At 45.3% G+C, this 16,022-nt stretch overlaps 4 protein-coding genes across 5 annotated transcripts; 1 reads left to right on the top strand and 3 right to left on the bottom strand.

Annotated features, from left to right (window-relative positions):
* Positions 1-189: 189 nt before the first annotated feature.
* LOC148338775 (leukotriene B4 receptor 1-like) lies at positions 190-5,353 on the bottom strand. The gene is made up of 6 exons (XM_088293594.1): positions 4,463-5,353; positions 3,455-3,638; positions 2,131-2,686; positions 1,190-1,390; positions 1,077-1,117; positions 190-818 (listed from the first exon to the last, which is right to left on the bottom strand). The coding sequence occupies exons 3-6, from the start codon at positions 2,674-2,676 to the stop codon at positions 521-523; spliced, it is 1,086 nt and encodes a 361-aa protein (XP_088149720.1). The 5' UTR covers positions 2,677-2,686; positions 3,455-3,638; positions 4,463-5,353; the 3' UTR covers positions 190-520.
* LOC148338774 (uncharacterized) lies at positions 4,562-5,987 on the top strand. Its single transcript, XM_088293505.1, has 3 exons — positions 4,562-4,616; positions 4,683-5,024; positions 5,105-5,987. The coding sequence occupies exons 1-3, from the start codon at positions 4,562-4,564 to the stop codon at positions 5,215-5,217; spliced, it is 510 nt and encodes a 169-aa protein (XP_088149631.1). The 3' UTR covers positions 5,218-5,987.
* Positions 5,412-13,071, bottom strand: tec (tec protein tyrosine kinase). Of its 2 annotated transcripts, none has more exons than XM_088293592.1 (17): positions 12,979-13,071; positions 10,448-10,653; positions 10,264-10,368; positions 9,122-9,203; positions 8,908-9,036; positions 8,755-8,807; positions 8,501-8,676; positions 8,278-8,343; positions 8,120-8,174; positions 7,811-7,893; positions 7,606-7,739; positions 7,434-7,508; positions 7,177-7,348; positions 6,809-7,090; positions 6,617-6,735; positions 6,361-6,518; positions 5,412-6,287 (listed from the first exon to the last, which is right to left on the bottom strand). In XM_088293592.1, the coding sequence occupies exons 2-17, from the start codon at positions 10,583-10,585 to the stop codon at positions 6,204-6,206; spliced, it is 1,911 nt and encodes a 636-aa protein (XP_088149718.1). In that variant the 5' UTR covers positions 10,586-10,653; positions 12,979-13,071; the 3' UTR covers positions 5,412-6,203. The 2 variants fall into 2 exon arrangements, with proteins under 2 accessions (XP_088149718.1, XP_088149719.1); XM_088293593.1 differs by lacking the exon at positions 12,979-13,071 and adding an exon at positions 10,897-11,253.
* On the bottom strand, positions 12,062-15,916 carry mrpl48 (mitochondrial ribosomal protein L48). Its single transcript, XM_088293596.1, has 8 exons — positions 15,642-15,916; positions 15,120-15,148; positions 15,022-15,053; positions 14,855-14,943; positions 14,614-14,783; positions 14,433-14,535; positions 13,579-13,668; positions 12,062-13,502 (listed from the first exon to the last, which is right to left on the bottom strand). The coding sequence occupies exons 1-8, from the start codon at positions 15,711-15,713 to the stop codon at positions 13,425-13,427; spliced, it is 663 nt and encodes a 220-aa protein (XP_088149722.1). The 5' UTR covers positions 15,714-15,916; the 3' UTR covers positions 12,062-13,424.
* Positions 15,917-16,022: the final 106 nt, after the last annotated feature.

Raw genomic sequence — 16,022 nt, 5'->3', positions numbered from 1 at the left:
ATATCCGGTTAACAACATGATCGGAGTTCAATTATTAGATAAAGCTCTCACTGCGATGCCGTGCAGTTCTATTGTTAAAGGACAAGTGTAGAATATTTATTTGGCTTGTACAGTTTTACCCAACGAGAGGGCGTCCAGTTGTGCAAGCGGAACATGAATGAACAACGACACAAGAAAAACATCAGGAAGTCTCTTGACGGCAAGTCCGGGATGTGACGTCTCCAGAGACTCGTCATCTTGGATTTTTTATTATTTTTTTTGTAACATTGTCGCGGGGCAGCGGGAATAATACTTTACATTTTGTTTATTTGGACCTTTTCTGTCACACAAACACATTTGCATAATACAAAAACATAGACCATTGCAGGAAAAGATGGATGTGAAGAGGTGCCAGAGCTTTTCTTTTGAGCTTTTGAGATAACGTTTCGCCGTTCTAGTTGTTCATCAGGACAGCTCACGGCGCCATTGGACGGACGAGACATTCAAAAAATGCGGCGACGTGATATCTGACGCTTCAACGTCACCTCTGAGGCTTCAGCACTTTGACAGCCGAGCTCAAGTCGGGCTCCTGAACTTTGTCCTTTAGCATGACGTCTTCCGCCTCTTTGTCCTTGTCTCGACTGTTCTGGCTGTTCTGACGACTCTTCCTACTGACCGAGTCCAGTCCGGCCGCCTCAAATAGGCGGGCCATGAAGGCCAGACCCTCGCGGCGGATGTATGACTTGCCGGCGAAGAAGTAAAGCACCGGGTTAGCGCAGCTGCTGATGAAGGCCACCGAGGATGTGACTGCGCGGCTCCGGTGCCAGATTTTTGCCAGCCTTTTAGGAGGAAAAGCTCTCATGAATGACAGTTTGAGATGAAACGGACAACTTGAAAATACAGGACCAAAACACTTTCGGGGGAGTTCCTGGTTCGGCCAAGCAGAGAACTGGCAAAGGGGAAACAAAAGAAAGAGGGAGAGGGAAAACCTCAACCGAGTCCAGCAGCAGGAAAAAGACGAGGTAGAGCCGAAAGACAACAGCCAAGCGGGATGATGGAGAAAGGCACAGGTGTAAAAAGGACACCAGACGACTTACATTGTTTTGAAAGCACCATCGGGACAGAGCGCCCATGTGACCTAAGGACACAAACGTCATGTAAATGCCTCTGTGGACGACACGTGTGCACGGCAATTTTCACTGGCACGTACGTGCACCATGTTGACAATGTGGTAGGGCAGCCAGAAGACGCAGAAAGTCACCACGATGGCCAGGATGAGTTTCTCGCTACGGATGCGCCGGCGGAATTTGGTCTGACGGATTCGGCGCAGAATGCAAATGTAGCTGACCACCACGATGCTGTACGGGACCAGGAAGCCTAAAATCAGCTCCAGCGTGTACTGGATGACCGTCTGCACATAAGAAGACAACCATCTGTGAATGTTGGGTAGCGAGTGCTCGCGGCTGGGTGAGTCAACCATTGAATTGATTGGACAGAAAATTATAAATCAAAGATGGCTTCATGTATCCGAAACGCAATTTTGACACTGATTTTTAAAAAAAAAAATGCCTGTACTTTTTGTATATGTATAGCTATGACGTTTCTGAAAAAAAAATTCTACCTGTTGCTGAACCTAACCCATGCGTTTGGGAGATTTTGAAGTTGAAATTTATTGCAAAAAGTATTTTTGGCGCAAACACAATTTGGACAACTTTTCACCAAAAGAACATCTTATGTGGACCATAATTTACGAACAGTTCCAAACTTCAGGCTTATGCTAAAAATATCTTTTTTTTTTTTTTTTTTTTTTAAATCAGGAAATGTTGACTAGAAATATCTTTAAAATATTTGGGGTTAATCAAATGCCCATAAAATTTATTTAACATGAGTTTCAGGTCACATTATAGGTGTTTGATCATTTTTTAAATATTTATATTTATATTGATTTTTATATTTATATTTATATTTATATAACCATGACTTAGCATTTGGAGTACTGCTATATATGGACATTCAGATCCACGTTGGTGGTGGAAGAAGCATAAAATAAACTCCTGACGTAGACAGTCTTATCTTCCTCTCCATTTCCTACCGTCTGCTTGTTGTTTTAACTGAAGGAAATTAAAAAAAAAAAAATCAGAGACAACTCACGTGACTGTTTTCATCGTGGTAGGAGTCGCAGATGGCGCGGTCAGCACTCGTCCTCACGTCACGGAAGACGATGGCGGGCACCGAGGCAAACGCCACCAGCGCCCACATAATCGCCAGCGTCCACGTCACCATCTTGTGGCCCACAATGGTGCTTACGCGCTGCGGTCGCAGCACGGCCAGCAATCGATAGAGACTCATGAGCGTGATGATGTGGATGGAGGCGTACATGTTGGCCAGGCACAGGTAGAAGAGCACCTTACACATCACCGTCCCAAAAACCCACCTCTTCATCACCAAGTAGGCGATGAAGAACGGCGTCAGCGCCATCAGCGAACCGTCGGCGATGGCGAGGTTGAGGATGAGGAGCGTGGTGATGGTCTGCTTCCGGGCCCGGGCCATGATGCTCCAGATAACAAAGAGGTTGCCGGGTAAGCCCACGAGGAAGACCAGGCCGAGGATGAGCGCGCCCATGGTGGTGGCGGCCGTGCTGTCCACGATGCTCTCGTTTTTCACCAGGTGCGGCGTGGAACTGTTGGCTGGCGCCATCGCGGCGCAGCTGAAAAAAAAAAAAAAAAAAGAAAGAAATAGTCACAACATGGCTCAGCATGAGCAGGTTTTGTCAAGTGTGTTTGTGTGCAGGGAGGGGCGAGCTTAACGGGTTTAAACAGAGACTCTTAATTCCAGAGTCCAGACCAGACATGCTCGAGGTTGAGCAACATTTGATTCTTTACCGTCAAGTAACTTTAATGGACAAAACTATCAAATAATTCAAAGAAATGATCACAATCAATTCGCCATCCACATTTTCAAAATGCCTCCCCGCTGAGTTTGGGCAAAATGAAAATAATCCCAAACTGTTGGGACGTTTGCTCCAGCACAGCGACGCTCTTCTCGTCCAGGAAGTGTCCGATGCTCACGACGTTGCGAGCAAGCGCGTTGCTTGGGTGAAGCAACCACCAGATGTTGAAAGGAGGAAATTGGCGCAAGATCTCTTTCTCAACATTCTGGTTGATTGTCTGGCCCACATTGACAAAGAAAACTTGTTTGGGTTGAAAAGATCTCTTTTGGATCGCCAGTCTTCTCCAAAACATCTCGTATTTCTCGCCTATACCCAACTCATGCCGTCACTCTCCACCACCTTGCTACTGAAACTAAAACATTGCGCAATCCGTTTTGCCTTGTGAGTGGGTGCGTTTTAGTTTCCTGTGACTCACAACCTGTAAAGTAATCATAGCCACAGCACACCCTTCTCAAATCGGAGCCGCTCGGATAACGAATACGCAAACACTCCCACGGGGACAAGGAAGAGCAGGCCAAGACTCACCTGTGAAATCCCAAATGGGAACCCGACGGCGTCCGGAAAGAATTCTGAAGATGAACACGTTGGAGTGCCTTTTTTTAACCTTTGCTCCCGCCCACCGACCTGTCGAGGAGTCGCGCCTGCTGCAGCGCGCCGGCTTTGTAGGGCGTGGGAGGTGCTTCTTCTCTACCTCTCCGCCTACGCCTACCTGGATGGTGAGCGTGATGCAGCAGAAAAGGACAAGGAAAGCCCACAAAGTAAATGCAGATAGTGAGACGACGTTCACGTTTTGGTACATTCTATTTTTAAATGCAAAGACTTGAGGCTCAAGAGAATTCCGCTGGCACCTTATATTCCTGTGTAGAGTTTGCATGTTCATCCCCGTGCCGACGTGGGTTTTCTCCGGGTACTCCGGGTTCCTCCCACATTCCAAAAACCCGCACGGTAGGTTGATTGAACACTCTAAATTGTCTCTGGATGTGATTGTGAGCGTGGATGGTTGTTTTTCTTTGAGTGCCCTGCGATTGGCTGGCAACCGGTTCAGGGTGTCCCCCGCCTACTGCCCCAAGACAGCTGGGATAGGCTCCACCCCGCCCCGCGACCCTCGTGAGAAGAAGTGGCTTGGATAATTACATGGAAAAATATAGATTCGAGTGACTTTCTCTAAACTACAAAGGCAATGTAAACATACACATCAAGCGATGTGGCAATGACGTGTGTCCACATAGCTGCGGGCTAGAGAGAAGCTTAAGTTCTGAAATGTACACAAAAAAAAAAAAAGAAGTGGTGGGGGCGAAAGGGAGTGGCCTGCACCCTTTTTTCAGGTGTCACTCGAGCTGTCAGACTTCACTTGATCTTCAGACATTTAGAACATTCTACACACACACGCGCGTACAAACTACTGCTGATGTCCAAAAGGGGCGTGGCCTGTTTCAAATTCCACAATTGGTTTGTTACCAAAGTGATTTTGGATGCTTTGCCACAAAATGACATGAGACGTAAGGTGAGTTTCTGCGTCTTCCAACGACTCACCACAGACCAAAGATTGTACGTTGACTTTGACGGGCGCCAGGATTTTGGGTCGTCTGGCAGAGTGAGTCCACCTGAAGTGCTCGCGGTCGCTCCAAGAAGATGACGACAATCTTCCGGGTCACTCTGCTCATCGGCCTGACATCCAGCTGCGTTTGTGAGTCGCCCTCCTCCGACACATCCAAAGCGGAATGATCACGTGACCTCACGTTGACTCCTCCAGGCGGATTAGTCGTGAACGGGACTCAGGACTCCTACCGGGCTCAAGAGAATGACAACATCACTCTGGGTTGGACGTTTACCAGCCATGCCAACGTGTCCCTCGCCTCGCTTCGGATCCTCTGCGAGCTCTTCAGGGAGGGCGAGGTCACCGTCCTCTTTCGACTACAGGACGGCGTAGTGGTTCATTCGGTCGGACGTGTGCAGTGCGACAGGGATGCGCTGAGACGGGGACATATAAGCCTGCAACTGTCCAGACTGAGAATAGAAGACTCGGGCGTGTACCGATGTCAAGTCAACACCAGCACTGGTGTAGATTCTGGAAAATCTCAATTAATCGTCACAGGTAAGCCTCAAAAACGGATTCATGAAACATAAATGGCAGTTGAAGCGCATCCTTACTTTTGCTGTTCGTTGCCACTGCAGTCGACAGGACAACAACGAGTCCCCCAACGGAGAATGCGCAGATCCTCAAGGGACTCCTCCTGTTCGTGGCGGCGGCGGCATTTGCCGCCGGCTACCTGCTCTCACTGAGTTGATTTGATATTTGACACCAAACGGAGCCTTGGCACTGGCAGCAGAGGAGGCCAGAAAAAGCTCGATGGCTTCACTTCTTTTATTGTTAACAGAATTTTAAAATACTGAAAGAAATTGTGGTTGCATGTTTCAAGTTCAATTTCAAGTGCATTTGGAGGGGATCAGTTGCGATGAAATGAGAAACAATTTTGCATGCTTTTTCGGGCAGGATTTTAATGGCTCAAATGCAATCTGGACACCGGTTTGAGAATTTGGCACAGTGGTGCCTCAAGATACGAGTTTAATTCACTCGGTGGCCATGCTCATTACTCAAAACACTGACATCTTAAATCATCTTTACTCATTGAAAAAAAATAAAGTATCAATAATCCATTCTTGCCTGCCCGCCCTCCTCCCAAAAAGAAACATTTTGGTAACTTGGCAAAAAAAAATAAATCTATAATACTGTGCCTTGTAAGTTTTTTTTTTTTATTTATTCGGGCGCTCCTTTTGGTGTACTCACTTTGGCCACTAGGGGGCAGTATAATTCAGTCGTAAAGACAAAGGAAAACAGGTCACCACAACTCTCAGTGGCTCAATAAGACACATTGTCTGTCAACATGCGTTGCTCAATAGGTTATCAAACTGCTACAATTAAATCTGTCAGTCCATCAGTGGAGGTTTCCATCATGTGTTAACATCAAGCTTGCAGGGACATTCCTACGGAAATGTTGTTAGGATGTTTTCAATAAATGTGTAATTGTCTTTGTTTTATGTACTGCGAGAGGATTAAACATCTTGAAGCATATTTTTTTTTTCTCTCGTCGCTTACTTCCTGCGTTGACTTGACAGCGCTCGTACCTCAAGTTTCTGCCCACCAGTCCAAGCAAAAAAAAGAAATCGTCCAAATGACAGCACCTAGAAAGTCAGTTCACTTTTATCTCAAGGCGCTTAAGTCTTCTTCTTGGGCAGCTCACCGACACGCATGAGACGTGGATAACGACGCCTGTCAGTTGGCGAGTGCAACATCGCCCTCCAGAACATCAGAGATCATGAGGCAGAGTTGAGAGAAGGATGGACGGTCCTCCGGTCTCTGTGGACACAGCAACAAGAGTCATTCGTGTGTGGTCAGAAATGACAACATGCCGGGTGTGGGGTGAGCTGACCTCCTGCCAGCACATCTGCATGATGTCATAGATAGCTTCTGTGGCAAGTTTGGGCTTATAGAGGCGGTGACCCGTTGTTACCAAGGCAACAACCTCACGGTTGTCACTCTGCTCAAACGGCATGCGACCTTCTGTGAACGCCTCCCACATCAGCACCCCTGCATAGTCAATGAGATGAAAACGCAAACGTAAGCGCAGACAGTAAATCACATACACAAAATGTATCTGCGGTTTATGGTCAGTTGTGACGTCGGACCGTAGGACCAGACGTCAGACTTGCTGCTGTATTTGCAGAAGTTGAAGACTTCTGGAGGCGACCACTTCACGGGGAACTTGGAGCCCAAGGACGAGGTGTACTGGTCGTCCAAAACGTACCTGCAACACACAGCGGGACACCTGCCAATGCTGTTTTATTCACTTGATGGAGGGCAAGCGACGCCACGCTCACCTGGCCATGCCGAAATCAGACACCTTGACCACCAGGGCGTCATTCACCAGGCAGTTCCTGGCGCCCAGATCTCTGTGAATGAAGCTGCTGTTCTCCAAGTGCTGCATGCCCTCGCAGACATCCAGGCAGACACTCAAGAGCGAGGCGGCGCCCATGCTGCCCCGCCGATTCCGCAGGAAGTCCAGCAGGCAGCCGTGCTCCATGAACTCGGTGACGATGTAGATGGGCCGCTGCTGGCTGCACACGCCGTACAGCTGCACGAGTTTGGGGTGGGACAACTTCCTGGTGGGATGACAAAGTCTCCGGGTAGAATACAATTGTCCAAAAATGCCATCGCCAAAGGGTTGGTCGCCATCTTTCTAACGTACATCATGACCTTGGCCTCCTCGATGAAGTCCTCTTCATACATGGCGCCCTGCTTGATGGCCTTGATGGCAACTTTGTGCTGCGCTCGCCACATGCCGAGCCGCACCACCCCTGCCTGACCGCTGCCAACCTCTTTCATGAAGGTCAGGTCGCTGGGGTTGATCTCCCACTTTTCTGGAGGTGAAGCCAGATGTTGCAATATCTCTTCATCTGAGTAGCATCATTTAAAAATAAATAAATAAAATAAAAAAAGACCCACCGTAGCTGAAGCCAGCTGTGGACGGAGCAAACCTGTCCTGTTTCCCGACAGGATATCTTAATCTGGTGACGAGCCCTGACGTGACAACAGTTGTTCCATTATTGTTACACTGCAGGTCATCTACGACTCGTGACACCGATAAACTCTTTCATAACGGCCGTGTGTGGTGCACCTGCCGCGTTGTGCTGATGGTACGTGATGAGCTCGGCAATGGATTGGAACATGTGTTTTCCTGCCAGGTAAAACCGCTTGGGCGAACCTTTGGTCTCCCTGATGCGGTAATGTTTAATGGCTCCGCCTCCCTTCCTGCGGACCAACGCAACAAATGTGACAACCGCTGTCATCCGTCAAGGCAATCGCAAGTGTGTTGCGTTTACCCTGCCAGGGACTTGGTGTAGAGCGACACCGTGTAAGTTCCCCTGGTGCTGGACTCCCTGACAATGAAGGTGCCTTCTTTGTCCTGTAGGGGGCGACAAAGACACAGATAGTGAGGTGATGCGTATTGCAGAGATATGTTCCAGACCCAACTGTAATAGGGAGCAATTAAAAAAAAAAGGCATATAAATTTAGGAAAAAAACACCTTTTAAGGCATTGTAAAAGCAAAAGACGGACTGCAAATATTTTAATTTACTACAAGCTGTGAGAATAGCACCAGCTTTAAAAAAGGTATCAAGAAAGTCCTCACCTCTTTCCGCAGGAGCTCCTCCGCCTTGTTCCTGTTGACGTGTTTGCTGTACCAACTTGCTTGACACACATGACAGAGACACACACACAAAAACACACACACACATTCTTCTGGGGAATTCTATGAAGCTCACAATTATCGTGATTAAAACAACTCACGCAAACTGCGCCAGGTTGCCAGATTTCTTCTCTGTGACATAGTTACTTGGGATGTAGCCTTCCTCCCTGTGTGGGGAGATGTTGACGATTGAGAAAAACACGTCGCTACCGCTCAAAGAGTGTCACGTGGTGACTGAGTACCGAACCCATTTATGTGTACCGTTTACCAGTCTGGGTAAAAGTACATGAGTGCGGACGTGCCAACGTGACGTTCCCGACGTACCCGTCCTGGTTGAGTGCTTTGTACCAGTTGACGTCGCAACGCTCCACGATGACGTATTCGCCTCCTTTGACCAGCCTCAGGTCGTGCGGCTCGCTGCCCGCAAAGTCGTAAAGCGCCACCACCGTGTCCTCGGCGCAGTCGTCCTCGCACGCCTCGGGAGGGAGCGGTTGCAGGTGCTAGAGGAGTGAGGGGCGGGTAAGAGAAGACAGTGAGAGTGGGTGGGTGTGCGCGGAAGTGCGCGAGCGGGTGGTTACCCTCCCATATGTGCCGTCCTCAGTGGGAATCGGGGGCAGCGGTTTCCTGGAAGCTACAAAAGAGGAAGGGAAAGTACAAGATGAGCAAACGAGTGTGAGTTGTGTCGTGTTGTTTGTGCAAGCCTTTAGAATGAAGGAACGGCGGCCGCTCACCATTTCCAAACAGGTTGTACTCCTCACAGCCGGGGGCCTGCTTCTCCACCTGACGGCAGCACAGCCACTCGCCCTCCCACCAGAATTGCGGATGGAACTTGGTCAGGATCTCCAGGTTGTCTCGGATCTCTGCACACGCACGCGCATCGTCCGACAGGTTGCGTTCTGACATTGGCCTATCGGAGGAATGCTGAGAAAAGCAAACAGAACTGACCCTCTTTGATTCGCTGGACCCAGGCACTCCTGCTGTCGTGGCTTGGCGTGAACACGTACAGTGTGTTCGTGTTGTGCACCACCTGTAGAATTGTTTTGAAACGTTAGCAGAGGCGGCTTATAACACGCTACATTTACTCACGTGCAAGCATTCTCAGAGTAGTTTCAATGTAATGTACTTTTCACTAACGCTGTTGATGAAATCAAATGACATCTATCCATCCATTGTCTAAGGGTCGCGGGCGTGCTGGAGCTCATCCCTGCCGTCATTAGGCAGTAAGCAGGGTACACCCTGAACTGGCTGCCAGCCAATCGCAGGGCATACAAAGACGAACAACCACTCGTGCTCAGACTCACACTTACGGCCAATTTAGAGTGTCCCATTAACCGACCATGCATGTTTTTGGAATGTGGGAGGATACCGGAGTGCCTGAGGAAAACCCACGCAGGCACGGGGAGAGCATGCAAACTCCACACAGGAAGGCCAGAGCCAGATCGAACCATACACTTTGCACCAGTCGTCTACCATTCCACTGGCACCAAATGACAATATTTGTCTTTTTTTTTTTTTTAATTACTGTACTCGAGTACAATTTTGGGCTACTCAACCCAACTCTGATTAGTACTAATGAGGAGGTGGTCTGTTGGTTTTGTGTATAAAAGTGAATATAAAATAATTACATGTAGGTGCAAGAACGCTAAAAGTTAAACATGATGATTTCACATAAAAACGACAACGTAAAATGAACGTTGCTTGTGTAAACACATTTTTTGTTGCAATTTTGATATGTTTGATGATTACATTAGATTCACCCCTAACACACAACACACTCACCAAGTATTTAAATATACTTTTTTTTTTAAGGTTAAGTCTAGGTGGTTAAAAATACTTTGATCACATTAACTAGATGATGTGTTGTAAAATGAATTCAAACAAATTCAGAAATAGGCTGCAACGTGTAAAAAGGGAAGTGCAGTGAATCCTTTTTGGATGCACCGTAATTAATGGTTGCTAATAACCCGGCTCTTGTTATGACATATCTTAAGAGTGTGTGGAAAGGAGTGGCTCTTTTTTTTTTCCAGTGTGATTGAGGTAACGTTGAAAAAGATCTGCATTTTATTGAATGAGCTCACACAGCATACCTGGAAAGGATATTTGTTCTGGCAGGGGTTGAGCCCGCCCACATCTTTGACCACCTCCACACATCGGATGCGACTCAATTCGATGGAGCCTCTCTGGAACTTTTTCTGTGGACAACAAGAATAACAATTTTCCAAGCTGCTCTTCACTTCCTGTGCGCGCGTGATGACAAACGAGGAGCGTTACCTCTGCCCTGCCGTCGTAGTAGCTGAGGCTGCTCTTGGTTAGAACAAACAATCTCTCCTTGTAGTTGAGCGGAGACATCCTCCTCTTCTGCTGCGATCGCTTGATCAGCTTCTCCTCCAACAGCGGCTCGCCACTCATTTTGGCCCCGCATCAGTTCAGTCATCCCATCACCGGTCGCTGACACAAGACACTCGACTCTATCTGAGCTGTGGGACAATGAGTGTTCTTGTTAATCATTTGTCCCGCAACGACCTGGGCAAAGAGCAACTCGTGCGCCACTTAACCGCAGTTTCTAACCAAGTCAAAATAAATAACACTCAGTGTTGAACGTCGGTATTTTTTTGACATGGCGTTTGGCATTAACTCCGTGAACGGAATAATTGTTTCTCACGATCGTGACACACAATTTCTAGAAACGTCCAACCCTCGTTGGATAATGAATGCCTCACCTCTGGTCCCGGAGAAAAGTAGCTTATTGCTAGCAGACATCTTTAGCGGCTAACTGACGAGTTTTTTTTTTTTTTGGCTACCTGACACGTTAGCAACTAGTGCATAACCACCTGACATCATTAACAGCTACAAGACAGCTATGTGAAATCGTCAGGAACTACCTGACACCACAACAGCTCGATGATACAGTTGGCCGCTAGCTGCTAATTGACCGACATTGCTATTGAGGCGCGAACCGCTAAGTGACGTCATTTGCGGCTAGCTGACACCATTAGTAACAAATCACTTATAATATGCATATACGCCGGATTCTATTAAAAAAGAACAAAATTGTGCCTGGAGGGAATTCTCATATTGTGGACATAAATTGGGAAAAAAAAGCATGGCTTTTACCTGATAAATTATGTATTACTAATAAAGCCAAGGTAACACATTTTAATATCTTACATAATATATATCCGGCTAATTCCTTCATATTAGCAATATTAGCTCTTTCTGTGGGAATGACACTGAAACAATATCTCATTTATTCTTTGATCACAAAGCAATTTTGGGCAGATTTCATGCTTCATTTCTTTAAACCATCTGAACCCCCCTGTGTTCTTAATATGAAGGATGTTGTTTGCTATTATAGTAACCGAAATGATCACAATTTTGCATATTTAATTAATTTTATCATTCTTTATGCAAAAATTGTTATTCACAAACAGAAATTCTCAAATTTGTGCCTTTCCTGTTCCATTACATATAAGTAACAATAAACCCACGTTATTCTCTGTCCATCGGGGACAAGCTTTGCTACGAATCGTACAACTCTGCAAACAATTAACTTTAAAGAGGTTTGTAATTGCATGTAAATTGCTATGGAAAAAAAGTGTTGGCCCCCTTCCTCATTTCTGTCTTTTTTGCATATTTATCACACACAGAGGTTTCATTTCATTAAACCTATTTTAATATCACACTGAATCAACACAAGGATATATAAAATGCAGTTTCTAGATGATTATTTTATTTACCAAGGGGGAAAAAAACTATATAAACCTATCTGGCCCTATGTAAAAAAGCTAATGCCCCCCTTTGTAAAATCACAGAGTAACTGTGAGTCACCAAAGTTTTGGGAAAGCTGAGTTCAATTTCACAGGCAACACCCAACCACCGCCTCGGTTGAATCAGAGAAATCACTTTAATCGAATTTGTTGGACAAAGTGAAGTAGGCAACAAAATCTCACCAACAAATGCATCATGCCACGATCCAAAGAAATTCCAGAAAAAAAATGATTGAAATCAATTTGGCTGAACTCGCTATTATGTTGAGGGGGCAATTACCTTTTCACAGCAAAAAAAAGTCTACATTGGCAGTTGAGTAGCTAACAGAAGCAGAAACAAACTTTCACTTTTGAATGTTCATTCAATAACCTGCCAACAAAACAAGACGTCTCAAACACAGATGGGTTGCTAACACAACCAATGAATTAAATTTAACACCACCACCAAGATTCCACCACACGGTGCCAAAGTGATTCTTTCATTGGTTTGGCCTGAGTTCAAAAACAGCAAATAGATGAGTTTTAAGCTGATAATCAATATACAATGTTAGCAAGGTGCTAACAACCTAATTAGCGCACTTAGCGGCTAGCTGATATGTCTGTAAGAAGCTACAAAACGACGAGAATTTCAATTTCTATTGTAATCAGTCTGATTGAGAAAACGTTTAAAAATATATATGCTAATTTAATGTCTCTCATGATAAACTAAAGTGAACATGCCAACATTCGTTTCTTAAACCAAATCAAAGAGAGCTACTACACTCCAATACAGTTCAGCTGCTTGTAAGCGAAATACGGGCATGTCATAGAAATATTTTACATTGAGGAACACTTCAGCATAGAAGCAACTCGGCTTTAGCTTTATCAAGATACGCTTTTGCTCACCCTTCATCATGCCACGCAGTGGGCAAAAAAAAAAAAAATGAGGGCTTGAGGAAACGAGATGGGGTTGGACCAACAAATTCAATCACAGCATAGATTACTAGATTTTGTTCTTGAAAATGTCCAAGCATGCAAATATGATAAATGACTTACACATTGGGTGGCACTTGTGTGGGTGTCACAGCTGTCTGGTGCTGGATTTTCTTCTTTGTCTTCTTTCATACTGTTTCTAAAGCCATAAAGCTGATGTGACTGCCCCCGCCCCCCCCCAAAAAAAAAAGTGACGTGATGTCACGTAATTTGCAACTTTCACTTCTCCTTTTGATGCCGTCTACCTCGCATGTGTTTGACACACGCATGCATCGGTCCGAGTCAACTTCCTGCCAAAAACAGATACTGAATACAAAGCGGGAGAGCAAATGTTCAACTCAAATCAATGATTAATTCAGACTCAAACTTGATAATGATGAATACTTGAAATGACTTATTTTCCCCCCGCCCATGGACAATAAAAGAAAAACACTAATAGGAAATCAATTTTTTTTAACTCAGCATACAGTGCCAAAAAAAACGTATACACACACAAGCAACATTTTTTTTTAATGGCCCATCTGAGCCACGAGACCCTCCAGCTCGGGTCGCGCCTTGAAGCGGGCCAGGAAGTCTGCCTCCGTGTGCTGGGGGCAAAAAGAAAATGGAAACATTACGTCGTGTACATTTGGGAGAGAAGGTTGCCCATCAAAGTCAACTCACCTCCTTCACTGACAGGTCGACCCCCTCTGGCTGGTTCTTCAAAAGGACGTCCATCAAGACTGGACACAGCGTCGTCTTCAGACTGCTTAACTGTGTGTGTAGCAAGCTCAATTTAAACATCAGACACTTTGGATGTAAAACGGTGCCTCGTGATATGAGACACTTGACAAGAAGCGGCAACTCTTTCATTAGTCTATGGATGAGTGCTGCCCCCCTGTGGAGAACAACAGAAGGAGCAGCACAATGAATTGACTTAATGCGCAAACTGATTAATTATTTTTTGTATTGAATTATTTTTGCAGAACATGATAGAGTGCTATTTTTCCTGTTTAGAAAAATGCATACAATTTTTTTTCTTAAGTTTTCTGGGCAAGCCCGAATAGATTAATGGCACTTCCATTCGTTCCAATGTGGGATGATGATGTGAGCTACGAGCTTGGTCAAGCCACAGACGAAACTCATATTTTCAAAAAGCATACTTTTCTTTTCAACTACATGCAAATGTCGCTGTTAGTCATTTAACTGCTTTATTTTGTTGGAAAACGCTGCAGAGGGAGATGCCTTTCCAAAACTTTGTTCTCAACCTGCAAGACTTGGCGACATGAACTCCTCGTGCATTTCAACTCCAGTGACTTAAGAACTGATTTAAAACATCATGAATAAGAGGGAATGTGTGACCTGGAACACTACGACATCATGTGACTCTTTTTTTCAGAGCTCAGCCCTATGACTGGCTGAAATGAGCTTTAAGCATTTTCTTGTGGACAGAGATTCATGTTTTTGGATGGGTACGTATATATTTTTTTAACTGCTTGAAAAATGTAACATCTTAAAAATATCTGTGCAAGTGTTACCTGAATGACACGTCTATGCGTCTTCAGAAGCGAGTCGACGTACATCTTGGTGCCACTTTCCTGCATCAGCAGCACCTCAGTGCTTTGGGTGGGCAGTGCATAGCTGAGTGGGAGGAACAACACACACAGTTTTTCACACGTCTACAGCTTTTGAACATTAAAAAGAGCTGTTTTGTTTCACCTCTCTGCCACGCTGATGTCAAGTCGGTTGCACAGGTTGTGTATATACTGAGCGAAGTGTTCCACCGTGGTCATGTCGTAGCCTGACACGTGGACGTTGAGGGTCCCGTATGCCTCGTTTGTAGCGGCCGTGATACTCGGCATCTGATGCTTGTCTTTGTTTCTCTTTGACTGAACATGAAGATAAATTATTTCCAAGCTGTGATGATGGAATCCAATTCAAGGTGCTGGCAGTCACTCACCGCTTCTTTGGGTAAGAGATGCCGCCACCTCCCGATGCCTTCGGTCGGAGAGCCTCTGTATCGCCTTTCTTGTGTCTGAGACACGCCTCCTGCACGCCACATAGTAACATCACATGTAACCAACATGAACGGCCACAGAGCAGCACACATTTCTCGTGTGTGCTTACCCCACGCAGGAAGTCGGTAGCATGCTGGAGCCCTTCAAATACAAAAGGAGGAGTCAATGCCAAAGGAAATTTGACTGAGAGCAATGTGGGGTACTTGCCTGCAGAGTATCAGCGCTTGACTCCGCACCTGCTTAAGTCAAACAAAACATCAGACTATTAAATGGATTATGTAGTAGGAAACTTTATGGCAAAATGTCATTTGCAGAACTGAACAACACTGATCTAATTGGACAACCTGCTTATGCAATTGTGTCAAATAATGTACCTCATTGATGAAAATAGGGAGGGCAGCCGCCACACACGTGACCCAAAAAAATGTAATCATTCGAGTGACTTGTGGCACACCTCATGGGACATGTCCAATGTCGCAACATGTATATACTGAACTGTATGTCACCTGTCCCATTTTAACGCGCAAGGGAAGCTCCTTCTGTTTAAAATTAAAAAAAATAATTGACATGAGTAGTGGAGTAGCCTATTAGACGTTTCATGTTAACCTTCGTTTTTAAATTCAGCTAACTTTCAAAAAGGACGCCAACAACACCGAAAGAAGCTAAAGTAGATGACTTAAAAAACTGAATTAAGGAGCAATCCAAGTATAAAAAATATGCATACTGTACCTTTTGCAAGACAGGATTCATATTTGCGCCCTTGTGCAACTCAAAAGGGCTAACCGGAAACTGGTACGTCATTTTCGCTAGTCCGGGTATAGGACAAACATGTGCTTTCTTAGCATGTTTTTTTTCCCTTCTTTACATTCAACTTTTATCTTTTTACAGAAAGAAATATAAGTAACTCACCAGACTAAATATTTAAACACAACGATAAAAGCAGTAATTTTAAAAGCTAATTATAAGAATGTCGCAAGTGCTAACCGGATGTTAGTATTTCCCTGTGCGCGCGTGCAGGTGCGCGCGTGCATTTACCCATTTTAAATTTAAAGGGACATATGTAATAGGTATGGGTGTATTTTTTTGGTATTTTGACAAAATATTGTAATG

Source organism: Idiotropiscis lumnitzeri, chromosome 4 (genome assembly GCF_059441095.1).
Source record: "Idiotropiscis lumnitzeri isolate Australia: NSW breed Sydney's pygmy pipehorse chromosome 4, RoL_Ilum_1.0, whole genome shotgun sequence".
Lineage (NCBI taxonomy): Eukaryota > Metazoa > Chordata > Actinopteri > Syngnathiformes > Syngnathidae > Idiotropiscis > Idiotropiscis lumnitzeri.
Note: the sequence above shows the minus strand (reverse complement) of the source record. Positions and strands in the feature narration are given on the sequence as shown.